General features: G+C 46.4%; 5 protein-coding genes across 6 annotated transcripts; 1 reads left to right on the forward strand and 4 right to left on the reverse strand.

Annotated features, from left to right (window-relative positions):
• Positions 1-837: 837 nt before the first annotated feature.
• Positions 838-3,880, reverse strand: LOC101753639 (pentatricopeptide repeat-containing protein At3g29230). The gene has a single exon (XM_004981335.3). It carries the CDS (start codon positions 3,570-3,572, stop codon positions 1,983-1,985), a length of 1,590 nt encoding a protein of 529 aa, XP_004981392.2. The 5' UTR covers positions 3,573-3,880; the 3' UTR covers positions 838-1,982.
• A 455-nt stretch (positions 3,881-4,335) lies between these two features.
• Positions 4,336-5,670, reverse strand: LOC101754450 (LEAF RUST 10 DISEASE-RESISTANCE LOCUS RECEPTOR-LIKE PROTEIN KINASE-like 1.5). The gene has a single exon (XM_004981337.2). It carries the CDS (start codon positions 5,668-5,670, stop codon positions 4,336-4,338), a length of 1,335 nt encoding a protein of 444 aa, XP_004981394.1.
• Positions 5,671-8,823: 3,153 nt separating this feature from the next.
• On the reverse strand, positions 8,824-12,831 carry LOC101754849. The gene is made up of 3 exons (XM_004981338.3): positions 11,988-12,831; positions 10,915-11,203; positions 8,824-9,302 (listed from the first exon to the last, which is right to left on the reverse strand). Exons 1-3 carry the CDS (start codon positions 12,627-12,629, stop codon positions 9,268-9,270), a joined length of 966 nt encoding a protein of 321 aa, XP_004981395.1. The 5' UTR covers positions 12,630-12,831; the 3' UTR covers positions 8,824-9,267.
• Positions 12,832-14,251: 1,420 nt separating this feature from the next.
• On the reverse strand, positions 14,252-21,178 carry LOC101755250 (RNA-binding protein 28). Its single transcript, XM_004981339.3, has 19 exons — positions 20,961-21,178; positions 20,818-20,878; positions 20,685-20,721; positions 20,273-20,403; positions 20,097-20,186; positions 19,919-20,009; positions 19,561-19,694; positions 18,926-19,065; positions 18,185-18,235; positions 18,016-18,098; positions 17,864-17,918; positions 17,674-17,785; positions 16,921-17,401; positions 16,597-16,810; positions 16,440-16,510; positions 15,778-15,946; positions 15,569-15,689; positions 14,803-15,200; positions 14,252-14,689 (listed from the first exon to the last, which is right to left on the reverse strand). Exons 1-19 carry the CDS (start codon positions 21,099-21,101, stop codon positions 14,486-14,488), a joined length of 2,784 nt encoding a protein of 927 aa, XP_004981396.1. The 5' UTR covers positions 21,102-21,178; the 3' UTR covers positions 14,252-14,485.
• A 1,563-nt stretch (positions 21,179-22,741) lies between these two features.
• Positions 22,742-27,532, forward strand: LOC101755660 (FAD synthetase, chloroplastic). Of its 2 annotated transcripts, none has more exons than XM_022823354.1 (5): positions 22,742-23,056; positions 24,298-24,452; positions 26,003-26,138; positions 26,245-26,420; positions 26,511-27,532. In XM_022823354.1, the coding sequence occupies exons 1-5, from the start codon at positions 22,899-22,901 to the stop codon at positions 27,005-27,007; spliced, it is 1,122 nt and encodes a 373-aa protein (XP_022679089.1). In that variant the 5' UTR covers positions 22,742-22,898; the 3' UTR covers positions 27,008-27,532. The 2 variants fall into 2 exon arrangements, with proteins under 2 accessions (XP_022679089.1, XP_004981397.1); XM_004981340.3 differs by having other exon boundaries at positions 24,307-24,452.
• The last annotated feature ends 315 nt before the right edge of the window (positions 27,533-27,847 follow it).

Consider the following 27,847-nt stretch of genomic DNA (forward strand, 5'->3'; position numbering starts at 1 on the left):
AAGGATGTGCTAAATGTCCAGCATCATCCTGCATGCGCAAAAAGAAAAAGGGTCATAAAAAGGAACACACTGATACCTATAGTTGGGAACATCAAAGTATCATAGAATAAAACAACTGGAACACAACAGTATGCCATAGATTATGCAAAAAGAACTTCAAAATAGAGAAAGAGAGGGGGGGGGGGGGGGGGATGTGATCAGAACAAGTATTTATACAATAATTAGTGTTACAACTATGCTATCCACCAAGCAACAATAAAGACATAGTAGTCGCAAAGTTTCAATAAATTTATGTCTTGTCAAATACTCGAACTTAGCAATGGATTGTGTAAAGTGTGTCAGCAGGATTACAGGATCCCACTGAAATGTATGATATTTTCATTTGAAATTTCTCAAAGAAACCATTCGAACATTCAATAAGACAACTGCAAGTGGACCGAAATAATTACATCATTATCTAGGTCATAAAAATGACTATGTACATATGCCAAAAGGTTCAAAGCCTCCCACATATGAATAAAGGAGGAGAAATATCAGTTCACTTATAAATCTGAGAAATATCAAACATACTCTAGATTTTGTAACTTAGAAATCCTGTATAATTACCGATATCCATTGTCAAAAAACAAAACATGGTTAATGAACAATCAAGATGGGATACCAGAATACATTTTTTGTAGCATGACAACTTGACAAGCAAAACAAAATAGTAATGTGGTGCGTTTTTTTCCCCTGTACCTTTTGTCCACTAGTCAGTGCTATACCTCCACTAGCTTCAATTGCTAATTCCACTTCCAGTATGATCAATTGAAACAGATTTTTGTCAGCATGTAATCATTTTTCTCGAACCACACAGGAGAACTGTGCATCATTTTATTAAGGTAGAAATAAAAGTACATGAGTCTAGAAAGACCCAACCCGAGTACCAGGCAAACCCCACAAACACACCCACACACTTACAGAAAACCAAAACTCACGATCGCACTACGGAATAGCAAAACAGACGACCAGCAGCCTTCAGAGCTTAAGCTCCAAGAGGCAGCGACCTGGACAACCTGGACATGAGTTCCTGGAGCTTGGAGGCTCCCGCCATGCACCAGAGGCCACCCTCCGTGCTCACAGAACTGACAACCTTCAGAATGTTTGGTCTCGAATTGTCAAACACACAATCATTACGGTGTTTCCAAACTTCCCAAGCTATCAGGATAATCAAGGAATTGAAACCCTTTCGCACTTCCTTAGGAACAGAAGAAATTGCTCTTCTCCACCAGCTTGGGAAGTGACTCACTGATGGGTCTGGGTCTGGTGTCAAATTCAACAAGCCTAACTGCTGGAAAATCAGGGCCCAAACTTGGTGAGTGAAGACGCAGCCAACCAACAAATGATGTATTGTCTCCTCAGCTTGATCACAGAAGGGACAGGACTCCGGATGGGGAAGTCCCCTTTTCGCCAACCGATCAGCCGTCCAAACCCGGTTAAGAAACACCAGCCAGATGAAGAACTTGCAACGCGGGGGAGCCCAGCTTTTCCAAATTCTTCTCCACGGGCCAAACTTGATGGTGCCTACAAAGAAGGCTGCATAGGCCAACTTACTGCTATAAGAGCCTGTATGTGTCAATTTCCATTTGTACTGATCTGGCACCTCCTGTTGTAGAACAAGGCTATCCACCATATCCCAAATGTGAAGATATTCAAACAAAACATCAACTGTAAGCGCACCTTTTATGTCACCAACCCATCTTCTGTTTTGGATCGCTTGGGCCCCAGCATGTAATCATTACTCTGGGCCCTAACGTTAACCTCCTTCGGTTCTTTGCAATATGACCAAACTCAAAGTTCTTTCCTCAGGAGTCAGGACATTCACAGCTAATGGAAAGCACTGAGGTCAGTTAACTCTTTGTGGAGGTCAAGAAACTTGCAACTACATACTAGTATCAATGGCAGAAAAAAAAACCCTCAGAAGACGAGGCATCCACATCTCTTTAGCCTGCTTCAATATTCTCTAGTATAGTGCAAATTTCACCAAGCTGGGGATGCTGAAAACCACCAGCGACAAACTCATGCACCTCCCCATCAAGCTCAATTGAGCTGCACCCTGGTGTTTTCTTCATCTGCAGGCTGTTCATCTCCTTCCTCTCCCTGGCAAGACTGCTCCAGTCCTGCGCTTTTGCATACATGCTGGACAGCATCACCCTTGCCCAGGGGTCATTTGGATCCAACCTGCTGACTTCAGCAGCTGCAATCTCACCAAGTTCCACATTGCTGTGAACTTTGCATGCATTCAAGAATGCACCCCAGATTACTGCATTAGGCTTCATCGGCATGGTCCTGATCATGTTGTATGCTTCTTGCAATCTCCCGACCCGACCAAGAAGATCAATGATACACCCATGGTGTTCAATTTTGGGTACGATTGCGTATTTTTCCTCCATGGAGTAGAAGTGGCAAAGGCCTTCATCTACGAGCCCGCCATGCGCACATGCATTTAGTACCCCAACAAGAGTAACATCGTCAGGGCGTATACCATTATCTTGCATAGCATCAAACATCCGTAGAGCATCAGAAGCCCTACCATGCATTGCCAATCCACAAATCACCGTTGTCCATGAGTACAGGTCCCTCTTCCCAGGTGCCTTCTCAAACACCTGAAGGGCCTTTTCAATGCTTCCACATTTGGCGTACATGTCTATCAAGCTCCGATCCAATGATCCATCATCATTTAAGCGGTTCCTGTCAATGTACGCATGGACCCAAATCCCAGTCTCCAAACAACCTGCACCCGCACAAGCAGCAAGGACAGTGCTCATCGTAGGACCATTTGGCCGCACTGGACATGAAGACGGTGATACCATCTGACGAAACAATCCTAGTGCCTCCCTACATTGGCCAACGAGGCAATACCCGGCAATCATCGTGTTCCATGACACCACATCCCTCCTTGGCATTGCAAGAAACAGCTTGTACGCAGCGCCAACATTACTGTGCCTGACATACTGATGCACCATGGCGTTCCACGAAACAGTACTCCTCACTGGCATCTCATCGAACACCCTCCGGGAAACAGACAGCTCGCCGCACTCCCCATAGACCCTGATCAGTTCGGTGGAGACAAACACATCCGGAACAATGCCGCTTGTCACGATGAGAGCATGAACCATCTTCCCAGGTTTCCTAGCCGCTGCGGAGGACAAGCCCACCCCATGGCACGCCGTTAGCGCGACCGCCAGGGCCACGTTGTCCGGGAGGACGCCGTCCGCGAGCATGCCCCCGAACACGGCGAGCGCCTGCGTCGCCTGCCCGGACGCGGCGTGCGCCCGCGCCATAGCGGTGCGGGCGACGAGGCCCCGTTCGGGCATTTCGTCGAACAGGTCCCGCGCGTGGCGCGGCCTGCCGAGCGCGGCGTACGCGGAGAGCAGCGCCGTGGGGAGGTGCGCCCCGGCGTGGAGGAGCCCTTCCTTGAAGAGGAGGCAGTGGATCGCCAAGGCCGTGAGGTGGGTCCCCGGCCCCGCCGCCGGCGAGAGCGACTTGATGAGGCGGAGCAGCGCGGTGGAGGAGAGCGTGAGCGGGTGCATGGGCGATGCCGGCGGCTGCAGGTTCCAAGTTCAGAACTTCGGATAGATGGATTTCTCAGTCAGAGTCAAATTCAGGGTTCTGCAGTCTCCACACACACACGCTTACAGCTGGGCCACGGATGCTGCTACTATTACAGGTGGGCCTCGGGCTTGGCCGTGCTCGCTCGCGCAGTCGTGTCGACGCTCTCAATGGACAATGGCCACGGCGTAGACTGTCACTCACCGCCGCAGCACCGTTGTGAGAGTCCACACGATCTTCTGAAGCAAACGGGAAGCCCGGTGGACAATGGACTGGACGAGCGTGCGCGCGGCGCGGCGCAACGCAATGCCATCGACAGCGTACATGGACAACGACGGCCCATGGGTCGGCGGTGGTTGATTCGGTGACGACGCGCAAGGCAGCTGAAATGCAAAATTGCCGACAAACCGAGGAAATTGGAGTCTGGAGAAGTGCATTTGACTTTGGGGGCTGTTACTATTTGTAGAACTTGTACATACCAACAGAACTAGACTACACACTGCCTGATGCTAATTCTTGTAGTTCTCGGTGAGTTTCTGGTAGTCAACCATGAGGCACATGCCTTTGACAAATGCCAGCACAAGCCGCAAACATTCTTCTTACATTCAGGATGTGATGCTAATCCTCAGTCAAGATGTCAGCATAGTGTCGCAGCAATGGACAATGGAAGGTTTTCGGCCCTGAGATCGAGCAGGGCTAGCTCAATTCTGATGATGCAGACAATACCATTCTGCACAACCCGGATCAAGAACCCTTGCCGCCGGGAAGGTCGGGCAGCATCGTCTGGATCCTCCTGAGCTCGGCCAGCACCTCTCGGGCGTCGGGCCGGTCATCCTTGTCCGGCGCCACGCACCGGAACGCCAGCTCCGCCACGGCCTCGACGGTCGCCATCACGCCGGGGCCCTCGCCGAGCACCGGCGGGTCGACGACCTCCCTGAGCTCGCCGACCTGGATCTTGGCCACCACCCAGTCCGCCAGCGTCACGTCCCGCCGCTCCCTGCCCACGTCCACGGGCCTCAGCCCCGTGACGAGCTCCAGCACCACGACGCCGAAGCTGTACACGTCGCTCTTCTCGGTGAGCTGGAAGGAGCGGTGGTAGTCCGGGTCCAGGTACCCCGGCGTCCCCTGCGGCGCCGTGCAGCACACGAGCTCGCGGGCGGTCCCCGTGGAGCACGCGTCCGGCGGCGCCAGGAGCCGCGAGAGGCCGAAGTCGCCAAGGCGGGCGCGCATGTCGGCCTCCACGAAGATGTTGGACGAGGTGACGTCGCGGTGCACGACGGCGGGCTTCACGCCGAAGTGGAGGTACTCGAGCGCCGACGCGATCTGGGACGCCATGGCGAGGCGGGTCCGCCAGGGGAGCGGCGGGGGTGGCGGCGCACCCGCGGTGACGCCGCCGCCGCCGCCGACCCGGCGGTGGAGGTGGTGCGAGAGCGTGCCGTTGGGGACGAAGTCGTAGACCAGGAGGAGCGCGCGGGGGTCGGCGCAGAAGCCGTGGAGGCGGACGAGGTGCGGGTGGCGGAGCGCCGAGAGGATGAGCACCTCGTTGCAGAAGGACTTGGTGATGGTGGCGGCTGCGGAAGGGAACGACGCGGACGGCGACGGCGGGACGTGTAGGCGCTTGACGGCGGCGGGGCGGCTGGCGGGCGGGAGGTACGCGAGGAACACCGTCCCGAACCCGCCGTCGCCGAGCTTGCGGCCCGCGTCGAAGCCCGCGGTGGCGGCGCGGAGCTGCTCGTAGGTGAAGGACGGGCGGTGGTGCTGGAGCCCGTTACGGCGGAGGAACGCCGCGGCGCGGGACGCCGCCGAGGAGGAGGAGGAGGAGGACCCCGCCGCCGCCGGTTCCCGCCCCACCGCGCCGCGGGAGCGGAAGCGGCGGACGGCGATGGCCGCGCAGAGGTAGAGCAGGACCAGCGCGAGGACCGACGCCGCGGCGGCGAGCGCGGCGGTTAGCGCGCTGCTGGTGCTCTTGCCGTGGTGCGGCGGCGGAGGCGGCACGTGGTGGACGACGCCGGGGTGGCGGCAATCGGCCGGCAACGGTAGCGCGGCGGCGGCGAGGAGGAGGAGGAGATGCGGTCGCATTTGGAGGGCGCGAGCGATCCAGGCCCGCACGGGCGAGGCGAGATGCGCGAGCGAGCAGCCGGGGAGGAAAGAGAAGAGAAAGATGCCGAGACGCGGCCGCGCAAGGCTACCACTCCACCACTCTCGCTTTCACATTATCACATGGCCGGTGGGCCAGGCGAGTGCGACCGGGGCCCTCCGCTTTCAGTTCAGGCTATCCTTGTTTTGTTTGGAATGCCAAAAACTTCCACGAGTGTACTGCTCGCGCTCGGCATAAATTGTTCGAAATCGGATGGATTTTCTATAAAACTCTCGTGAATTGCTACTTTCCAAACAACAATTCATCATCGTTTGAATCGAGCGGATGGTGAATCTTTTGAGGTTGATCAATATGACTGAGTTGAAAGGAGGGCTCGTACCAAATATGAGTGGAACTCATATCAAACATCGATTTGCTTATTCTTCATGAATAGTTCCACGGTGGAGTACCATCCGTGTCACTACGATGCTACCATACTCTAAAATAAAATACTAAATTAAACTAACTTAACATGCCATTTTACGCAGTGTCCCAAACCACCGCTCGTCGCAACCACAACATCCCGTTCCAACAACCAAATCAAACCACCTTGACACGCCGCCCTATGCAATGTCTACCGCCATCAGCCACCACCGCGACATCCCTACCCCACACAACGTCAAACAGAACCACCTCACATGTCCTATGCAACATCGACCACTTGCGATACCACCCTCCACATCATCATCCTTCGTCCTACCGCGCTACCTCAATATGTTGCCCAATATAGCGTTGACCATCATCTATTGCTCACCGCACCACACAAACACCAAACTAATAAACCACCTCTGACACGCCATCCTATACAATGCTAGCCATGTAGCGGGTACCACGGCTCCACCGTGTAATACAAAACCAAACCACCTTAACACGACGGTATTCTCATCACCGTCACCAATGCTACATCACTATAGCGGTACCGGAATAACACGTCCACCGTGAACCATGCCGTAAATACGTGATTTTCGCTTAAACCCTCCTTTCTAATCTTCCTCTAAGTTTGTAGCCGTTGATGTTTCGTGAACCTACGTTGTCACTGTTCAAAAGGCTTGAGTTTCTCACGAAACACTTCAATTTTCATCGCAAAAAAAAAAACAATCTTAGAATGAAAATCGAGTTCAGGCCAATAGCCCGTATTTTCTCACTCCCGGCAAGGAATTTACTCCCCTTTTATGTCCGTGGTTGGGCGAGCGGGGCGGCAGATGTGGACGTTTAACAGAAAAGGCGAGATTGGTTAGTGGATAGGCGACGTATTTAGGGTCAACTCCTTTAGCTCTAAGGCCATGTTTAGTTACTCCCAACTCCCAACTTTAACACTATGCAAAAAGAAGATTCCCCATCACATCAAACTTGCGGTACATGCATGGAGTACTAAATGTAGATGAAATTAAAAACTAATTGCACAGTTTTGTTGTACTTTGCGAGACGAATCTTTTGAGCCTAATTAGTCAATATTTGGACAATAATTTACAAATACAAACGAAACGCTACAGTGTGCTACAGTACTGTAACAGTAATTTGGCACCTCCCAAATTCCCCAACTAAACACGGCCTAACTCGGCGACGCAGCCGGCATCCATCACCAATTCACCATAGTGGGCAGCGCAATACGGCATGCCGCCTCGCCAAGGGCGGCCAGGCGGGCGGGCGTGACGTGACGTGACGTGACCGCCTTTGCCGCCCGCCCCCCGCATGTTCGCCGACGGCGACCCGATCGAGCCATCATTTCGAACAGCGACTCGCTTGACGAGGTGCTAAAATGCAGCGCGACGGACGTGAGCTGATAGTTCTTGCAAATTGTAATAACTGTCGCCCGACGAGGATTAGTGGGTGATTAGCTGTCTGTGACGGTCAAGTCAAGTCATTATAATGGTGTAGTAGAGGTTCAGGTGCAGCAGGAGGAGGAGAGTACTTGTGCCAAGACCTGGTGGGAGGAGGTCAGGAGGAGAATAGGAGATCGAGTCGATGGCACGCACCGGACAGGTCGGCTACGTGGATGGTTAGTTTATGGCGTTCCGTGCCAAAGCTTTCTTTCATTCTTTGACTGGGACTGGTGCTCGGGTAGTCGGCCCGGCTGGCATGTTGCGTTGACCGGCTTCCATGTCCAGGTCCACCGCAAGCTGTAGCTTTCCCTTTCCTATTTTAATGAGAGAATATCCATCTTCTAGCAAAAAGGGAGAAAGCATTTCCATCTTTATTTTAGGAAGAGAAAAAAATCTTTTCTTTCTTTTTTTTCTTTGACGAAGAGAGCATTTCCGTTGGACTAGTACCAACGGCGATCTGGGACCGAGGAGGATCCGGTGCAAGTCTGGTCTGGCAAAGTTGCAGCAGCAGCCGCTGTTAAAACCTCGGCGTGCTCCATCCACAACGTTTCTGCAGCTTGCAACTGCTAATCCAGTCTCGAGTCGGCGCGGCGTGCTATTCTTTTGACGGGCAGCGCAGCGAAAGGAGATGGGAGGGGAAACAGAGCAGAGACTGGAAAGCAAAGGCGGCACACACTTTGCGACGACGCGCCTTCGGTTACCTGTCTCGGTCGCAAAGCAGCGAGCAAGGCCGTATCCTGCCTAGTGTAGTGATGAGGCCCATTCCATCTTTTTTTTTTAGCGGAAGGCCCGTTCCATCTGGAACATGGAACACACCGACGGATCCCACCATTACCCCGCACCACAAGATGCGTACGATCCTCTCTAAAAAAAGAGTACGAAATTCGTGTAGGTGACTTCAGGCTATACAAGTTCGTATTTCAGGAGTTCAGGACTCATTTGTCGTCAGAAACCTTGTACTGCAGGTTAGAGATCCTGGGCCAGTGCCTAGAATTTGACCAAGAAATTGGTGCTCAAGTAGGAACCGCCTGCATATCCATCGTCAGAAAGCTGCTTCGTTCCATTCCGCATCGAATGGATGCATCCGATCCGATCCGATCCGATCCGATGACGCAGCAATGCCAAAAGCATGATCCAACCAAAACACCTGTCCTCTCCCCGTGACGCGTATTTCAGCGGCTCATGGCTGCAGGCTTGCGGCATTCCTTCTTTATCCATGTCCATCGCTATCTATGCTATCGACACTCAACCTGTTGACACAAACTCAACAAAAAAAAAAACAATCTGCCTCGCCCCCAAAGTCAACGACAGATGGTTCAAAATATATTGATCCGAGAATATACATACTGGCAGGATCCAACTGGGGGAGGAACGAGCCGGCTAATGCTTGAGTCCGCAGAGATTAGAAATTCTCTCCAACAACTAAATTTAAAATCGAAGATATACGGGTCCAGGGTCAAACTCTCGTCTATAAAATTAATCAAACATCTCTCCTCCGGATTTCACAATCAATCTCCGTTGGTTTAAAGCTACTATAACGCTTTGTACATGTGCAACAATGAGACAGACCCCTGATGGAGGCATAAGCTCAGCAGTAGTTGCTCGTGGTACTGGTACCCACTGCAGCTGCAGAACTAGCATGAGTGGATCGACTGATGTAGATGCGCAATCCATCAAAACTCAAGGCGCCATCTTCACCAAAAAAAATATTATGATCTATGAACCATATGGCCATGGGAATGTCTTTGCCACTGAAATTTACAACAGAAAAGAAGAATGGTCAGTTGACAGTTGGTGAGTTGTAGCAACAACAGGATCAGTAGTTGCACAATCTGGTCAATGATTCTAACAAGCAATGGTACAATGAACCAAAGAGAAATCTGTTAGGAGATGGCTTTTATGTGAAGACTTTCGAACGACCAAATCAGATTTAACAGTTCAAAATCACATCTCTGGTTACAATATTATAACTAGATATCTGTATGAATTGGGTTGGTTTGATTGAACGAAGATTCTGCACATGGTCTGCCATAAAGGACATGGTGGATAGTTACTACTAACCATTTACGATGCATCAGAAACCCATGAGACATGAGCATATCATGACAATGCATCACAAACCCATGAGGCATGAGAATATCATGATGGGACCAACAATAGTCATGCTCAGTGCATTGTCACTAGACACTGTATTTTGTTTGTCACTGACAGAATAATACCATCTTGTTTAAACCAAGACAAACCATCTTCGCTTTTCAGTACATTAACTGGAAGAAGTGTCTGCTGGACTTAACGCCATTTAACATGAGTAATTTGTGGTCACATTAAATAACAGAGTGCAATTCGTGATATGAAAAATCTCAGGCATGCACTGGTTTATTTCTCGCTGTTTCGTTCTCAAGAAATAAGGTTAGTGTCAAGCATACCACCAGATAGATGGAAGGATTCCGCAACTGCTATAGTAAATTGAGGGTGATATATTAAGTAGGTTGAGACATATTAGATGTCGAAGTGAAATTAGGCCAAAATAATCCCATGCTTAGTACTTGCTTTGTATGTTGAATTGACTTATGGTAGAAAGAATCAACTATATTGAGCATATGGACCTTTCTTACAAATCCATTAAGGGCTTGTTCGGTTAGAGGGGGATTGAAGAGGATTGAAGGGGGTTGGGAGGGATTAAATCCCCTACAAGTTAAAATCCCCTTCAATCCCCTCCAATCCCCCTCAATCCCCTTGGTGAGGGGATTAACCGAACAAGGCCTAAAGAAGATGCTACAGCATTGTAAATTAGTTATGTGGATATTCACTCTCCGCAAAAAACTCTTTAAAGTGGTGATTGACATCATGAGAGCATAGGGCAAATAAGATAGCCCCAGTCACCCGGTTGAATCTTATGCTGTATAGTCCTCTAGTAATGTAATATGCGTGTGTGCAGCGACCGCAAAGGACCGTGTTGTAACAATTATATTCTTCTTAATACAAAGATGCACAGCTCTCCTGCATGTTCTCGAAAAAAAAAACATCATGACAGGGGTGGTTGCTTGCTAAAATTAGCAGTTGTTTTTTAAGGTCGGCACAACTTGAAAATATCTAATTGCTTCTGCTTATCAGTTAGCAATGCAAGAATAAGATGGGAACAGGGGGTGGTTGTTGGTTAAAAAACACAGAGAACAGGGGGCCATTGGACCATGGCTGCAGATTCCATCTAAAAAAACAATACAGGTTATCGTGCTTCAACAACTAGCCAGTCAGGCTCCATAAGACCAAAATGATAGCAACTATATTTATTCAATGCCAAAGCAAGTATTTGAGAAGAAACAGACAGTTAGACATGGTGAAAATAAGGAGCGGTGAGCTGACCTTTTGAGGACTCCTGGACGAGCACAATATGCATTGCTGCATTGTTCGGTGGCAGTTGCAGGCGGAGAGGAGTGAGCTTCCCATTGATAGGGCTGCGTGTGCATATGATGAGGTCATCCATACCCGTCTTCTCCTGCAACTTGTTGGCGAGCTCCTCCAAGTTGCTGCCATTAAATGTAAATGAGTGTCCCTCTGTGCCATCATCCACGTTGCCCAGATCATCAGCAATGTGGTAATGGATGGCACGTCCCTCTACCTTGTGCAAGGGAGCGGAGAAAGAATCGGAGGACTGGAAATATGAAAAAAAATTCAATGTCGACTCTTATTCTGAACCAACTAAAGCCGAGAAGTAGCATGCCATAGAAGAAAGGAATTCTGAACATTTAAAGACCAACTAAGATGCTATGCAGTTCAGGCCAATTGTACAGAACTACTGTAGGCTAACCAAAGTGACTATATGTTGGTTTGACAACATAAGGAAACTAACCAATCCAATTCATCAAGAAGCTAAGCAGTGCCATGGTCCATGGACTATATGATGCAGGTAGTTTTGCTATTGTGATTCAACAAACAGGTCGGATAAATTGTTCAAGATGGACAATGAATACCACAATGGACATTGCTTGCAATCTCTCGACAGCAGTCTGGAGGAATTTAAAGAATCTAGCCTATACGGTAGATATAGAACTAGTCCAATCCTACAAAATTGAAGGCAAAATTCTCAAATGAGAAACGAGTTTTTACAGCATTGTCACTTGGACAAAGAAAACAGATCGAGATCAGCAGCGTGAAATCCATAGATTCATAGCTACTCGCTGTGTCTTGTGAAAAAAGCATCCTCCCTCACCACGATTTTAAAGTTTCTGAAAATCACCAATGCATTTCACTTTTCAGTCTGCCAGTACGAAAAACAGAGCTACTACGCCTAAAAACTAGACCAAGCGAGCGGTAAGCACAGCGGAACGATGCCAGAGTCAATGCCTTTGTCAAGACGCCATCACAAACAATGCTAGGTACACGCCGTCAGGCACAAGGCAATTCAATCAACGCACGAAAGCAATTTGGCCACTGACCTCGAGCTTCGAGAGCCTTGGCGCCGGCCGCGCCTCCACCGCCTCGGGCTCCAGCGTGGGCGGTGGCGGCGGGGGCGCGGCGTACGACTTGGAGGGCCGGTGCCGCGGCGGCGGCGGGTCGCGGATCTCCGGCGCGGGCGGCGAGTCCGGCATCTTGACGGGCGCGGATTCCGCGCGCTCGGGCCCCGGCGTGAGTACCTGCACGACCTCGACGTCCCAGAGCACCCAGTCCTGCGTGGCGGTGCGGTGCGGCACGTCGTGGGTGACGGAGTTCCGCCACGGTGGGAGCCCCCCGTTGGCGCGGAGGAAGTGTCCGTACCGCGTCTTGAGGCGCGTCTGGAAGCCGTCCCGCACGGGCTCCCACTCCACCGACGAGTCCGGGCGCGCGGGGGCCGTCTGCAGCACCTTCCGCCCCGTCATGCCGAGCAGGAACGGCTCGTTGGAGGCGGTGAGGTAGCGGCCGTAGCGGCTCCGGAGGCGGACGACGCCGGGGGCCTGCGGCACGGCCTCGACGCTCCACCGCGCGTTCGGGGACGCGCCGTTCCGGTCCTGCGTGACGTGCACCTCGTCCTCGTCCGCGTACAGGAACTTGTCGTGGTGGCTCTTGAGCCGCACCACCTTCGCCCGCGCGAACAGCTCCATCGCCGGGGGGGGATCGATCTCTCGATGGGGGTTTACTGGGAGGGGAGGAGAAGAGGTTGGTGTGGCCGGTGGGATGGGGTGACTGACCGGTGACGAGGAGGACGGGTGGCTTGGCTAGTTGTTCTGGGGCGGCGTTAATGAAGACGCGGGCGTGTGGAGCCCGGGGAGGGACGGGGGGTTTTGACCCGTTCGGCAGGGCGGCGGCGGGGGCACGTCGGGTGCCGACCTGGCGGTTCGCGGAAATGGGGGCGCGCGGGGTTTCGTTTACCAATCCCGCGCGGTTGCCCATCCTGGCAAGGTTTTTTGTTTTTTTTTTCTTTCGGTTTCCTGTCAGTTTCTTCGGCGCGTCTCCTTTCAACTTTCACGCGGTATTTGTCGTTGTCGTTGGCTCGTCGTGGAGTACGGGGAGAGGCACGTGAGGTCCTGTAGATCCTCTGATGCGGCGGCGCCTGGCGAGTTTGGTTTGACCTGGAGGCCTGCGAGCGAGATGCCGAGATCTACTCCTGCGCAGTGGGGCCTGGCAGCCGACCGGTCGACTGGAACATGGCCCGGCAACCGGCATCCTGCTCGGGTGTGCATCGGATATTCAGGGTGCGGCAGCCGTGCACTCAACAGTTACGCGGTGGCACACGGGCAACGAGAGGAGTCAGTTCTTGGCTTGTGATTTGGGATAGGCTCGTACGCGAGATGGGCGGCGCATCAGCCGAGCTCCCCGCCGACGGCCAAGTGACTTAGCGAGGAAGCATTGGCCAGTCAGTTTGGCATAAGGTGTCGGCGTGTCGCACAACAACAAAAGCTACTCCGTACTTGATACGGAGTATTTGCATATTCAGCACTCGCTGATGTGACCGTTGCATACGCTGATGAATGATCACTGATCAGTGCTATTGCTAGCTCAGAGCTCGTCTTTAATTAAGAAAAGAAAAAAAAAAGGAACACGTTTTGGACATGGGCAGCAGTCGCTCCGAGCACGCCAACGTACGACTAGGATAGACCGCGTAGTACTGTCGAACATTGGGTCTCCGACTCCGACATGTCATTTTCTTCCAGTTTAAACCTGGCAGTTGCGCGCACGCAACGCTGTACGATGAAGTTTTGAAGATTCTCCCGGCTAACTACTAGTACTCTCCTGGTGTTACACAATCAATGACGAGTAACTCTGATATTGTGTTCACAGTCGATGTGCTAAATGCTTTGGCTAAACAATTTCTTTGGTCATTTCCGTAACAACATCAAGCAATCCAGTGCCACCACACACCCGAGCGTCGAAAGCGCTCCACGGCGAAAAATGGTGCACAGAAATTCAAAGAAGTCCGACTAGGCAGACGCGGTGTCAGAAAACTGTTGCTATCCAACAGCTACCCATTTTGTCGCAATGGATCACCTTTCTCGTAGGTCACGATTTTACAGAGCGATCTGATGTAGCAAACACCACGCCCACAAGGAACACGCAGCTGAGGCAGCACACTCGTGCGAGAAGAATGCCCATCAAGAACGACGTCACCTCTCCCTTAACACGCAATCAGAAACGGGTCACGTGATAAGCAATCAGAATCCACTCATCGTTTCCTGCAAAGCTTCCATCAGAAGTGCATCACAGCTTTTTTGTTAGTCACTGGATCTAGCATCCCAGAATAGGAAAGCTGACTCATACGGCTGTAAATAGATTCCTCGACAAATATCAGTCAATATCATCCAGGGTACAGATCGACCAAGACGATCACAACATTACAACCAAAATTTTGGCATACCCGGAAGGGGTTAAAAAGGTTTGTGGAGGCGTGCTCTTTGGAAACGTAGCCTTCGACACGCTGGTTCAAATCACCGTGCTGCACTCCAACAGCAATCCCACTAAACTACGCTTTGGTTTTGCTCACGCCATGTTGCAAGAATTTGGAACGATACTGCTCCACCAGTGACTTATCGACGCCTCCTTCCCCGGTAGGTTCTTTCCTTGTCCTTTTTGTAGCCTTTCCTCTCTTTTGCTCTGTCTGGCCGTCTTTTCTGTTTTTCCTTTTCTTGGGAGCAACTGATTGATCATGCTCGCTCGACACAGCTTGCTGCATCAAATGAAATAGGTAACCATTTAACATCACTTTACTGCAGTAAAACTGGAGAACTTAATAAGGTGTATATTCAGGAAAGATTTTTGTTTTTTTTAAAAAAAACTTACATTCCCAGCAGCAATTGGGGTTGCATCTTTTCGATCTCGATCTGCCAAAACGGTACCCTCATTTGACTTCCTTGATCTCTTTGCAGGTCTTCCCTTTCTTACACCTTCCACAGCACTTTGATCTCCAGCAACAGGATCCTTGGCAGGCCCTTCGCCAGAATCGGATGGTTTAGATGGTCTATCATGTGATCTCTGCTTGTTACCTTTTCTGAATGTCCTTCTGCTACCTGCATGACTGCCATCGCCTGCAGGTTGATCCCCTGAAGGACTCTGCTGATCTTCTGCAGCTTCTGCTGCTGACTTCCGATTGCGTTCCATTCGAATCTTCTGAAGCCTAACCTTTTCAACATCCTCAAGAGCAAACTCCACAATTGGACGCCGTTCTGCACCAAAGGTTTCTGCAGAGAACGAAAACACTAATAAATTATAACTGGAACTAAGTCAGTTCACTACCAATTACCATGTAGGGGATGGCTTTATGAAAAAAATAGAAGCAAACAGCCAATATGTTTGTAAAAAAGACCAAAGATAGTAACAGTATGATAAGACAGGCACGGTGATGATCTATCATTTCTCCAGTGCAAAATATTGGCAGCAACCCTGGTCCAAGTGTGCTGTATACCCAATACAAAACTTAAGGACGGTGGCAACATAAGGATTACTAAATAGACAAAATCAATTAATTGAAAGACAACAAAAGTTGCAACAGGGAGACAGAGCAATTAACACAACATGACTGCAGTAACTATTCAAGAGCGGAGAGTACCAGGGTTGTTGTTTAGAACTCTTAGAGCGACAAGAGCGTGCTCATGTTCTTGAAAATCAACAAAGGCTACACCACGCGAATGTTTCTGTACCCCTTTCTTTTCATTCTTCAGGATATTTACCTGCTCAAAAAATGTATTGGCATCAGCATCACAAAACGCACATAGCAAAAATGAGAGAAGAAACTAAACAAAAGGAACTCCATGAAACCTTCCGGATGACAGGATTTTGTCTGGTAGCACGAGAAATGACTGCTTCTCTGCAAAGCTTCTTTACATCATTAATGGTCATAGTCTTAGGCAAATTGTAGATGATAAGCCTTGTTTTGGACACGTGAAACTTTGGAGACTGAAGCATCTCCGCTTTCCTTCTAGCCAACCTAAAACAGACAAATAAAAAAGATACTGTCAGATCATCAATGTAATATATGACCAAATATTTGCCATTAGCTAGGGTAGCAAGTATATCAGGGAAAAGAATTATCATTGATTCATTGACAGAATATGTAAGCCAAATGATGTCAGCAGCTATGGTTGCAAATATAAAAGTTTTTTAATGTATGTAACAAAAAGAAGTGCAGTTCCCTTCCAAGCATGAATATAGCATCCAAAAATGTGAAAATCATTTACTAGAAGGAATAAACACATACTCCCTCTGTTCATTTATATATGACGTTGATCAGCTTAATTTTGAGCAAGCCGGCGTTATATATAAACGAACGGAGGTAGTATTTGCCAATGGCCTGGTAACCTGATTCTGACAAGTTGCAAAAAGAATATGGAAACAACAGGTATGGAACACATTATCAACAGAAAAAATAAACACATACTAGCTAGAATAAGAAATGATGAAGAATAAGGATAAGCTCTTACCAGTTACGTTTATTCATGTCAGCATCTGACACACCTTCAGCAGCTGGTGTTCCAGCAAGTATTTCACCCTCCTGCTTGAGGACCAAACTTTCAGTAACATAATAATGGACGAGACTCGCTACAATTCACATGCAAAATGAAATGCTGAAGAACTTGCCTTGGCCAAGTACAGATTCCGTCTATCCTCAACCTCAGTTTTTGCCTTGTCAAGTGCCTTTTTGTGAGCCGACTCCTTGTCCATTGCTTTCATAACATTAAGTGCCCTACTCTTCATAAATATACCTAAGCCAGGAGCAGCATTGGCGGCAGAAACTGCTGCATCAGCTGCCTCTGCAGTAGAAAACTTCAGGAAACCAGTACCTCTAGGTCTCCTGCATAGACAGCACAAAAACTGTTAGCATCAACAAGAATGCCAAGTGAATGTTCACTGGTTGATATATAACTTAAGATAAAGATGGATAAACATGATGGTCAAACATACTTTGTGAGTTTATGAAGAACCGGGAAGAAAGATTCAACCTTCCCAAAAACTGAGAAGCGCTTTGTTACCTCCTCGTTACTTATATCAAAAGGAAGGTTGCTGATGAATATAGTCCTATCCAGGTCTGTATCCTTTTTATCAGGTTTGGAAGCAGGATCAGTGATTTTTGCATCTGTTACACGTTTCGACTTAGCCGACTTGCCAGCTACAGGTGACTCAGGTTTCTTCTTTTCTGGAGTGTCATTTTCTGTTTCAGTGTCAGTATCAATATCTGAACCGTCAACACCAGATGGTTCAGACTTCTCTGATGACTTGATCAAATTTTCAAGAACTTTTCTAGAAATATCTACTTCAGTTTTGAAATCATCCTCAGATGGACGATTAGAAATCTCCTGATCAAGTTCAGAGCTATCATCTTCTCCAACAAGGTTCTCTTCAGAGGTGTCATCATCACTGCCATCGTCAGGTACATTCGCAAGCTCTGGAAATACAACACATACATGAGATGTGGCTCCCAAATAGTAAACTAAGAAAAATACAGAGCAAATATAATAATTGAGATGACATAAAGAGTGCAATATCGAATATTTGGTTACACAAATGTGAAAGGCACATGGTAAGCCATTCATAATCATTCATGTGACATAAATCTTGCATTAGCTATGAGAGAACTCTTTAATTTTGTGCACTTGATAAACAAATGACTTGAGGAATGAAAAAGAAGAGTGAAGATAAAGGAAACTTTGTATTTACCATTATCCTCGGCACCTGATTTTGCCGCAACAGTGTATACTTTTTTTGGAACAGCCCAATCAACAGCCACCGGTCTCTTAGCTACAACTTTTCCATTAATATTTTTTATAGCCTGATTCAGAAAAATTCATGATGATTAGAAATTTTAAATGCATTTTTGTACTCTTACTGAATAGGGCACTGACCATACATTTTCTGCATCCTGCTTCCGTGTGAATGATACAAAAGCAAAGCCTTTTGATAACCTATTAAATTAAAGAGTAAATATAATCAAGCTATCATATCTTGCAAGTTTTATTAATTCACTTAAGGAACAAAGGATTCAATGGAAAATTAACATACCCCTCATCAGACTTATGAGGAATAGACACATCCCAGACAAACCCTGCTGAACTGAACATATCCATTATCTCCTTTTCTGTAATCTGCAGCGATATACACACATTTTAGCTTATCTGCTATAGAGAAAAGAAAAAAAACAGATTGGAAGAACAGCCACTTAATCGAGCACCTTGAATGGCAGGTTCCTGACAATCACTCGCCATTTCCTGATCTTTGAACCCTAAAATATAAAGAAAGCAACTTTCAGGCACTTGCAAGCAAATGAGGAAAGGGTAGCGGTGGTTCTACAGATAACCAGAGGAAACAAAATCAATAAAAAAAAACTAGATTTTTCTGTTAATTCATGCCAAGTCTTACTAGCACGGATTTAGTCAGCAGCCATGAATACAATATCTGGGAGCATCTTATTTAAAGAGAAAGCATACTTTATCTTTTAATCTATTAACACTTGATGATTCATCATTATCAACTATTTACCGTCAACACCCATTATTAAACCTCCCAACATTATATTACCTAGTAACATAAAACCACAGATACTTCTTAATTCGCTAACCTGTAATATTCTACTAAGCAACAAAAAGAATACTACTTAAATGAATAAGACTTATGCAGGACTGTAGCAGACTAATTTATTTGAAAATTAGATTCTGAACATTTGTGATATATTACTGTATGAGGTGTTGACAGGATTTCTTGAGACAGACAAAATTTGGAATCTAAATCCATTGCTCATTAAAGCACTTCGAAATGTTCTTTAGTATGTCGTAACAAACATTCTAGTACTAGGAGTAAGTGTATGCAGATGGCATTCAAATACAAACAAATTCGGAAATGAGTACATTTAAACGATTGCAGGAAACAAAACATATTAATTGCATAATAGGAATACGACTAGCTATTAAGTCACCTCTCCTCCAAGTTGGCGAGCCCAAACAATTGCTCCCTTGACTTCCTTACGATGTAGGCGGACAACAGAATCCCAAGCCGATTTGACACTTGCAAAGAGTACAGCTGCTGCATCTGATGTGCATCCATCTCGAGCAAGTCCTGCAGGGAATTGCAGTCACATTTTATGGTTAGGCATCTTACTACACATGCTAGCTGCAGTAAGCAAGAATAAGTGAATAACAGTAGGTGCTTGGTCAAGTAGCAAGAAGGGAGGTAGGACTGAAACTGTCATGTACAGTGCAAGAGTTTTTAAATTTTCCCATTGAAACATTAAAGCAACAAGTAATGGGTCAAAAGAGCCTCCAGGAAATGTCAAATATAGTATATGCTGAAAACTAACTCAAAAGAAAAACAGTAACATCACCATTCACATATATGGATGTAATCAATGTACAAACATAAGAAATAGATCATTTGATGCTGCCAGGTTAGATCGGTATCATCACTCAAGCCAAACAAGAAACCAATAATTATGCAGCTCTCAATGACTGTTGCAGAATTAATTTAAAGTACTTCCACCGAGAAATTACAACACATAAATACAATTTACATGATTAAACTAAAATAAAAAATGTAAACATGAAAATAGCATACCATGGAGTTCCATTTCCTCTTTGGGAAGTGGATAGTTTACAGATACAACCGGACCAATCTCTCCAGCTTGACGGAAAACCTCACTGGCCATGGCAAAGTCTGGCAGACCACCAAAAATCACCGTTTTTGCAACCCTTTATAGCAACAAGATTAAAATTGCCAGTCAATCCAAAGGGAAGAAAAAACAGAACATCCTTAACAAAATTATAATTAAGCATTACATACTACCAAATCATCCATCTATGGCAACAAGGAAATACTAAGAATGAGTCGACGATAATATAGGCAAATTTTACATAAAATATGATGAATTAGATTTAGGCAATGACTTCTTAAAGTAAAATATTCCGGTACAAACCTTTGCTTTTCAGAACTTTTCACTTTATCGCTGTCACCAATGGAAGCTTCCTTTGATACCATAGCATCCTTTGCCAACAGCTGTGGTTTCTCTGGTCCAACATAGCATATTGTATTGGTATTGAGGAATATTAACAACGGAATAAATACACAACAAGAAAAATAGTTTCCATTAAAACCTGAATCTGCCTTAATGGAACTCTCCTTATGCTTTACAGTAGCAGAAGTATCATCTGCTTCATCTTTTGCATCAGAGTCCTTTGCTTGTACTGCTCACAAGAGAAGAACACAAGACCATCAGATTCACTCTGTATTGAACTTCAGTGGCAACAAATTGTAACGAATAGAGCCTTACTATTCTCTTTCTTTTGCAAGCGTTCCTTCAGTGGGGCACGATTTATTGCTAGCTTAACTCTGATTTTCCTACCAGCAACAGGAAATCCATTCTTTTGTTGAATAGCTCGCTCAGCATCTTGAACAGTTGCGCTGGTACCAATGGTAACACATTACGTTAACCAAAACAATGCTTAACAGTGTCAAGAAAAATGTTATTAGCATCAGCACAGTTAAGCGTGAACAATCATGACAAGTAGTCAAGTATTGGAACAGGCATCAAGGTATATGGTAAGTTTATATCATTTGGTCATTTTGGCCAAGTGAATGTTGAATTATGCTCTATGCCTCTATTGTCAACAACTTTGCTAACAATAAAACACTTTATAGATTCTAACAAAAGTGTTAGAGCATGGATTTCTGAATGAACTTACAATTGCACGAACCCAAAGCCTCGACTCGTCTCCGATCCTGCAGTAAAACCGTAGCAGGATAAGCATAACTAGCCAATCCCAATCAGCGTGATATCACTCCCGACTAAACAGCATCCGAATTTCTCCAGCTCACCTTTCTCCGCAACCATGAAGCAACGCCGCACCGGGCCGACCTCGCTAAACACCGCCTCGAGCTGCACAACAACGGAACGCTCAATTCCGAGCTACAACCGCAGATGAAGGTAGCAGTTGGGGCATTCGGCAGCGCGCGCTTACATCGGAGGACTTGAAGGTATAGGGCAGGTTGGAGACGAACACGGTGGACGGGCTGTGCCCACCTCCAGTGCCGCCTGTGGCCGCTTCGCCTTCCCCGGCGGGTTCTCCGCCGCCGCCGCCGCGCTGCTTCCGCTTGCCCATCGCCGGCGTCGTGGGGGAACCGTGGGAACTGGGGGCTTCACGGCGGCGATGATGAGACCGGAGGTTTTGTTGGGCTAGGGTTTATGGTTGGGAGAGAATAGGAGGCCTGTTATGGGCTTCACGTAGATGTTGTTGGGTTCGGCCAATTTTTGAAAGGTTGGGCTTTCGGATGACAAGGCGAATTGGCGAAAGGACGGCCCACTGAGGAGTGTTAAGAGTTGACGACGTCGACGTGGGGACGCGAGGAAGGAGGTTCGAAGATGCTTTTGCCTCGGCCGTGCGTGTGCGTTGAAGCTCACGCGATCCCCCGTGTCAACAAGTATGTACATGGTGGCGTTGCTTTCTTCTTCATGACTGGTTGCATGCAGCACCATATATTTGTTCATGCACTAGGATTGCCGAAAAGAACCATGAGTAACCAAAGAGATACGTACACGGTGCACATAAGACTCTCTTACTCCTCGTACATCAACCGCTCCGTATTATTTATTCAACCATATCTCACCTAATACTATTCTACAAATCCCTGCAACAATATGGGCGGTTCACCTAGTAGCATACGATAGCTATGTCCAAAGAAATAAATTAACTTTTTACACATAATTAATCAGTTACGAATATGCTATATTACACCTGTCTATTTTTTTTCCTTTCCTAAAGTCTATATCCTTTCATCTTCTCTCATTACAATTCTATATCTTTCTTTTTTTATCGAAGCAGTTCGCTCTGGGTTACCATCTACCACTGTCTCTAGCCACACTACAAGCCTGCCTTCTACTCAAAAAAAGATTGCTACAAGAAACCTCCCTTCAGGGCCGCATAGCGCAACTCCCCTCCCTAGAAGAACTCTAACGTCACATCATAACATTTGTTCACAATTCTTTTTGTGGATTTTATTTTTTCGGGGATGCCTCCATTAGATGTATTTCACCGAGCTTCTTGCGATCTGGAAAAAACAAGGAAGGATTTTGAGCAGTTCACATTGGTTGAACAAATCTTTTTTCTATTTTCAGTCATTATAAGAAGAGTGCTTAGATAATCCAAGTTGTCTTTCAGAAAATCTAAATCAAAATGGCATAGGGGCTGTTTGGTTCCGTTTACTTATTTTTAGCACGTGTCACATCGAATGTTTAGATACTAATTAGGAGTATTAAACGTAGACTATTTATAAAACCCATTACATAAGTGGAGGCTAAACGGCGAGATGAATCTATTAAGCCTAATTAATCCATCATTAGCAAATATTTACTGTAGCAACACATTGTCAAATTATGAACTAATTAGACTTAATAGATTCGTCTCGCCGTTTAGCCTCCGCTTATGTAGTGGATTTTATAAATAGTCTGCGTTTAAAACTTCTAATTAGTATCTAAACATCGATGTGATGAGTGCTTAAAAATAAACAGCATAAACCAAACCAGGCCATAGTTTGCACATGAATCACGTATGATGACCTATGAACTCGATAGTTCGACTCGTTCCCTGCCAAACGCGACGTGGCCCGTCCCCCACTCTCCCCGTCCCTGCCTGGCCTGGTGCCTGGTGCCTGGTGCCTGGTGCGTGGCACACTGGAACCTGCTCGCGCATCGCACGCCCCCGTCCTGACCCCGCGGCCTAGACGGCGACACGGGATGTGCGAACCGCACCTCATCTAACGGGCAGCGGCCGGTCAGGCTGCCGCCACCCGCCACAGCAGCGAGCAAGCGGCGGAGAAGACGACGACGCGGCCCGCCAAGCTCCCCACGGCGAAAAGGAACAGGAAGGCGGCGCCCTCCGCGCGTGGTGGGTGGGAGTGGGATGGAGAGGGGCGCCGCCGCCGCGGCGCTCGCCTGCGCCCTCCGCTCCCCTTCTCCCTCCCCGTCCCCGGCGCCCCAGTGGCCGCCGCTCCTCCGCTGCCCCCGCCGCGGCCCGCCCGGGCCTCCCCGCCCCATCCTGCCGCCCGCGTTCCGCTTCAGGTGATGAGCTGCCTCCTGTTCTTGTCGTCGTTGCAGCTCCGCCTTTCATCTCTGTTGCTGTCAGCGCCAGGTACTGAAAATGGTGCCCGCGCTTGCTAGCTGTTCGACGAAAGGACTGTTCCGTTGAGCGTCGGGGGCAGTCGATAGCACCTTCTTATTTGCAATCATATTTGAAAGGACTGTTCCGTTAGAGCATTTCTATATATACTGGAACATGATGAGAAGCTTGGGATATTCAAGACTGGGGATCCGAATGCCGGTCATATTTGAGGGGTTAAGTTCTATGTGGCTTGTTACTAGGGTTTATGAGCCATACTAACGCTTTTCAAAGGCAACGAATTTCTGTGCTTTGACTTTCTAGTAGGCGACAAACTATAATTTTGGATTTAATGTAAGGAGTTGAAGTTAGCTTGTACATGATTCTGTGATGGGAGGTTGGAATCTATGATGTAGTAAGCGTTACGTTATGTGTGTGAGATGTGTCGTATTGCTACGGAACCCGCTGGGTTAAATTCTATCACCTAGGATCTATCGGCCAAGCTAGGCTGCATGTCAAAATCAACCAAAGGGAGGTGCGGATTGCAACCGTGCGGGCAAAAGGGGTTTGGAAAAAAGGTACAGCAGCCATATCTGCTGCTGCAGGAAGTTATCGAACAGGCAACCCTGTGGATAATGGCTGGGGCAAAGGCATTAGAAAGCCTCTCTTGCATTAAAGGCTGTAATAGGGTAGTTCAGATCTTGAAAGGGTGCGAATGTAACAAATAACTAATCCCAGCCATGGAATCGGCATGTATTCAGACTGTTTCCTTCTATTAATACAATGACACGAGTTCTCCTGCGTGTTTGAGAGAGAGAGAAAAAAGATAGAACCACCATATTTTGTGTACAGACCACATAAGGTTTTACTGTTTCCCTAATTGTTTACGATGCAACCTGCGGAGCCCTAGAAGTTAGCTATCATTTATATTTACTAATTTGAACTTTATATAAGATCCTTGGTCCAAATTGGAGTATGGAATGACTAACGAATCTATCAATTGCTTAAGACTCAAAATTTGTAGGCATGTAAAGATACATGTATCCTCCTTTAGCACTATGATTTCTACTTTCTTATCAAAATGAAAGTAATTTTTTTGGTGTACATTAGCACAGGTTCTGAATTTGTTTATTAAAACTAACTGTTTTTAGTCTTAAATCTTTATTAGCTTTGAGATTTTGGCGACACACTTATGTTACTTCAGTCAAAACAGGCATCTAGACATGAAGAAGGGGCAGAGTAGGATTTCAATTAAGACCTTCAGTTCATCTGGACACTCAGGGGTCAGACAGAAAAATGATGATTTAGTTAATGACAAGCTCCTAATAGATTGTGGAGAAGATCAAGATTGTGTGCTTGGTAAGTTTATGTGGACAATCTATTGTACCATCCAAGTTCCAAAATGCTACTTTGATTTATAAACAGAATTGAAATCATGCACCTCTATAAGGTGGTTATCGGCTTATTTCAGGTAAAACTGTTCTGCTAGTAACTGCGCACTCATAATTAAAGATAATAAGATACACTTTATGCTTTGCTAATAAAAATGCTAAACATGCTTAGATTTTATATGAGGCCAGTATTGAAGTCATAGCAAACTTTATCTAAAGGACAATTTGGAGTTTTGTATACTTCAGAGAAGGTTGCATGCCATCTGTGTAACCATCTTTATGACTATGATATATCTCTCATTCTCATGCTATATTGATCAACCACTACATTTCTTCCTCTAATTGTCTCCTTCCAAAGCCCTAGAGGTATTATGTGAAGTGCCTCCTCGTATCACTCACCCTTTTTTGTGTGGTACATATCCTTGAGTAAACCAATAAAACCATTGCTTAGTCCATCATTACTTATGTTCTATGCTGACTGAAGCACGCCTGAGTTTGGAGTTGGGACTTTGGGTATGTATGGGCTTCTAGGATGTTTGTTACTGCATTGGAGACGCCTGGATATAGTGATGGAAGATGCATGAAGGAGCATCTCTGCTTCACATGCAGAAAAGAAACAAATGAGGCCTTCCAGGTGTTGGTTCCAACTTCCAACGACTTGAGTTTGGGCTTGAGCCGGAATTGATTTTGTATTTTGTCTTATACTGTTCGCAGTCCATAGAACATAAAGCTTACAGATTTACTCATTTCTACCATTTCAGTACATCAAAGTAGAATAAACTTAGCAAATTTAGCCCTAAAAGTAAGTAAAACATATTATTCTAAGATTTGTAGAAACATTCTCAGCCAGATCCCACTGAAACACTCGACAACAATTGGGGAACTTATTCATTAGTCATGGTCTGTGGATTGGCATGTGGTGCTTTTTTATCCTTTACTTGAATATTGGTGCCTGCCAGTTCTAGATTCGAACACCTGCAAGGTAAATATGCATATTTTAGGCCATATGTTGCAAAAGATCAACTTGACAGTTTTACACTCACTTGGTCTAAAGTAAATGTAGACATTTTTAGATTTTTGTTGCAATATTTTTTCTCCTTTCTGTGTGTGCAGATATCAGTATCTGCAACTTGGTCCATTTTGGGAAGGCAAGTCTAGAAATGGTACATCATAATAGCATATTTATACTATGGAATGGCATAGGACATGGCGCATATGGTACAAATTAAATATGATAAAAAAAAACTGAAGTAGAAGGCAACCACTTGGTCAAAGTTTCAGGTCTCTGTAGTGAAAGTCGCAGTGTTTGTTTAGTCCGTTTTGTTGCTCCTTGCAGTTGAAGTTATATTGTCTCTATTGCCCCTCGCTGTTGTTATATGGCTAGATCACATGTTCTTTTCTTTAGAACTAGACCACATGTTCTTTTGTTCTTGTAGTTATGAGATTTTGTTACACACTTCTGTTATTGGTCCCTTTCTGTTACGTATAAGCTTCTCTCATATTCCATACACATTTTAGGTGGCATAGTCGCCCTGGGAAAGTTTGACGCCCTTCACGTTGGCCATCGGGAATTGGCAATGCATGCTTCTAAAGCAGGGACTCCTTTTCTTCTTTCTTTCGTGGGAATGGCCGAAGTACTTGGCTGGACATATAGGTGGGCCTGCACGAAAACTTTCCTAGCTTCCCTTTAGAGACTTCTCTTTGGCAATCATTAACCCCAAATCAGGGAGAGCTTCACATGACTATTTCCTTCTGTACAGGCCTCCTATAGTTGCTCAGTGTGATCGCAAGCGAGTCCTTTCATCCTGGGCTCCTTACTGTAGGAATGTGGTACCTCTTGAATACCAAGTTGAGTTTTCAAAGGTCAGGTCCCTGTCTCCACGACAGTTTGTTGAAAGGTTATCAAAGGATCTTAGAATAAAAGGTGTCGTGGCAGGTACATGCATTTTATTTTCTCCTGCAGGTGCTGTATTGTGCTTCACCATCGTGCCCCTTCAATAATATATTTCTTCTTTTACAATGACAGGTGAAAATTATAGATTTGGTTATAAAGCATCCGGTGATGCAGCTGAGTTAGTGAAACTATGTGAGGAATTTGGTTTAAGTGCATTCATTGTACGCTCTGTCATGGACACAGCAAAAAGAGCTCATAATGGAGTTGCAGCTGCTATAAATTCAAGTGATAAGGGACAGGTTTCTTCCAGCCGTGTCCGACATGCGTTGGCTATGGGTGACATGGAATACGTCTCTGAATTACTCGGGAGGAAACACCGTCTTGTGCTAATGGTTAACCAAAAGTGCTTTCATGAAAGGAAAAAGATTGTATTCCCTAATTCCTGCATGTTGAATATGCCACCAGCTGAAGGTCTGTATGAAAACTGCGAACTTGTTAATGGAGGGTATCTTGGACCATGTAGAGTGATCATCAACTCTGACACCATCGTCATTGAGATGAAAGATGAGAACAGTTTGTCTCCCAATCCTATTCAAGAAGTCCGGCAATTAGGCATTGAGTTTGGATAAAGTTGTGTAAATTTGTGCTCTATTGGTGGGAGCCCATTTTTTTCAGTTGCCCTTTTTTGGTGATTGTTGCCGAAAGGAAAAGAGTTTAGTGAAAATACTGCAAGGGAAGTCAAAGACTCTGTTCAAGTATGCGGTATGCCTCACCATGATTGTGTTCAGGAGCATCTTGTAGTCTCACAAGAATGCTTTCTTACAGAAAAGACAAGATTAGTCCAAGGTTACCATACAAGGATGACTGTGGAGTCACAGTGGCATTTTTTTGACCTGTCGAGCTGCATCTATCGAATCAAATTCAGGAAAGGGGCTTACCTTCCAACTTCACGCCATGTAGTTTATACATTGTAGTTGTAGTTCACACATTGATAGGGAGCATGGTTGGTAATCTGTCAACATTGTAGCATCTGTTATCACTTGATGTTTAGCTGCTATAATCAGAACTTTTCTGATAAAAACATTTGAGATTCCTCCGGATTTCTTTTATACAAGATTGCAGCTGTCCCTTTGGCTGCTGCTAACATCAACAAACACTACTTGTTAGACATGCTTAACGTCTGGAGACTAAAGGGAGAAGTTTTTTTTTCCTGGTGGTGCACACCTGAAGATACTGGCAACTTCTGCAGCACCAATTTACCAAATAGGTTTATCCTAAAACCTTTCCCAATTGTGGAATGCTTTAAAAAAACAGTGAATGCGCCTCTGCATAATTGTCTGATTGTGCTTAGCCGCTTAGGAATCGAGTTCTTTTGATTGTGCCATGCCCAACTGACGAATCATCAACGAAATGAATGAACACGGACAAAATTGCATAAATTTGAGTAAAACGCTTGCAAAACCGTGAAG

Source organism: Setaria italica, chromosome IX (assembly GCF_000263155.2).
Source record: "Setaria italica strain Yugu1 chromosome IX, Setaria_italica_v2.0, whole genome shotgun sequence".
In the NCBI taxonomy this organism is placed as follows: Eukaryota; Viridiplantae; Streptophyta; class Magnoliopsida; order Poales; family Poaceae; genus Setaria; species Setaria italica.

What these genes read in the sequence shown, in the direction of transcription:
- LOC101754450 (XM_004981337.2), bottom strand. Translation starts at nt 5,670, where the DNA reads ATGCGACCGCATCTCCTCCTCCTCCTCGCCGCCGCCGCGCTACCGTTG.
- LOC101753639 (XM_004981335.3), bottom strand. Translation starts at nt 3,572, where the DNA reads ATGCACCCGCTCACGCTCTCCTCCACCGCGCTGCTCCGCCTCATCAAG.
- LOC101755660 (XM_022823354.1), top strand. Translation starts at nt 22,899, where the DNA reads ATGGAGAGGGGCGCCGCCGCCGCGGCGCTCGCCTGCGCCCTCCGCTCC. An exon ending in AGATCAAGATTGTGTGCTTG is followed by an intron (nt 24,453 to 26,002) that starts GTAAGTTTATGT and finishes TACACATTTTAG; the next exon opens with GTGGCATAGTCGCCCTGGGA. An exon ending in GTACTTGGCTGGACATATAG is followed by an intron (nt 26,139 to 26,244) that starts GTGGGCCTGCAC and finishes CCTTCTGTACAG; the next exon opens with GCCTCCTATAGTTGCTCAGT.
- LOC101754849 (XM_004981338.3), bottom strand. Translation starts at nt 12,629, where the DNA reads ATGGAGCTGTTCGCGCGGGCGAAGGTGGTGCGGCTCAAGAGCCACCAC. An exon ending in CAAGGCTCTCGAAGCTCGAG is followed by an intron (nt 11,204 to 11,987) that starts GTCAGTGGCCAA and finishes TCATATTTCCAG; the next exon opens with TCCTCCGATTCTTTCTCCGC. An exon ending in CGTCCAGGAGTCCTCAAAAG is followed by an intron (nt 9,303 to 10,914) that starts GTCAGCTCACCG and finishes TGTAAATTTCAG; the next exon opens with TGGCAAAGACATTCCCATGG.
- LOC101755250 (XM_004981339.3), bottom strand. Translation starts at nt 21,101, where the DNA reads ATGGGCAAGCGGAAGCAGCGCGGCGGCGGCGGCGGAGAACCCGCCGGG. An exon ending in TTCCATTAAGGCAGATTCAG is followed by an intron (nt 20,010 to 20,096) that starts GTTTTAATGGAA and finishes ATGTTGGACCAG; the next exon opens with AGAAACCACAGCTGTTGGCA. An exon ending in AGTTCTAAACAACAACCCTG is followed by an intron (nt 15,201 to 15,568) that starts GTACTCTCCGCT and finishes CGTTCTCTGCAG; the next exon opens with AAACCTTTGGTGCAGAACGG.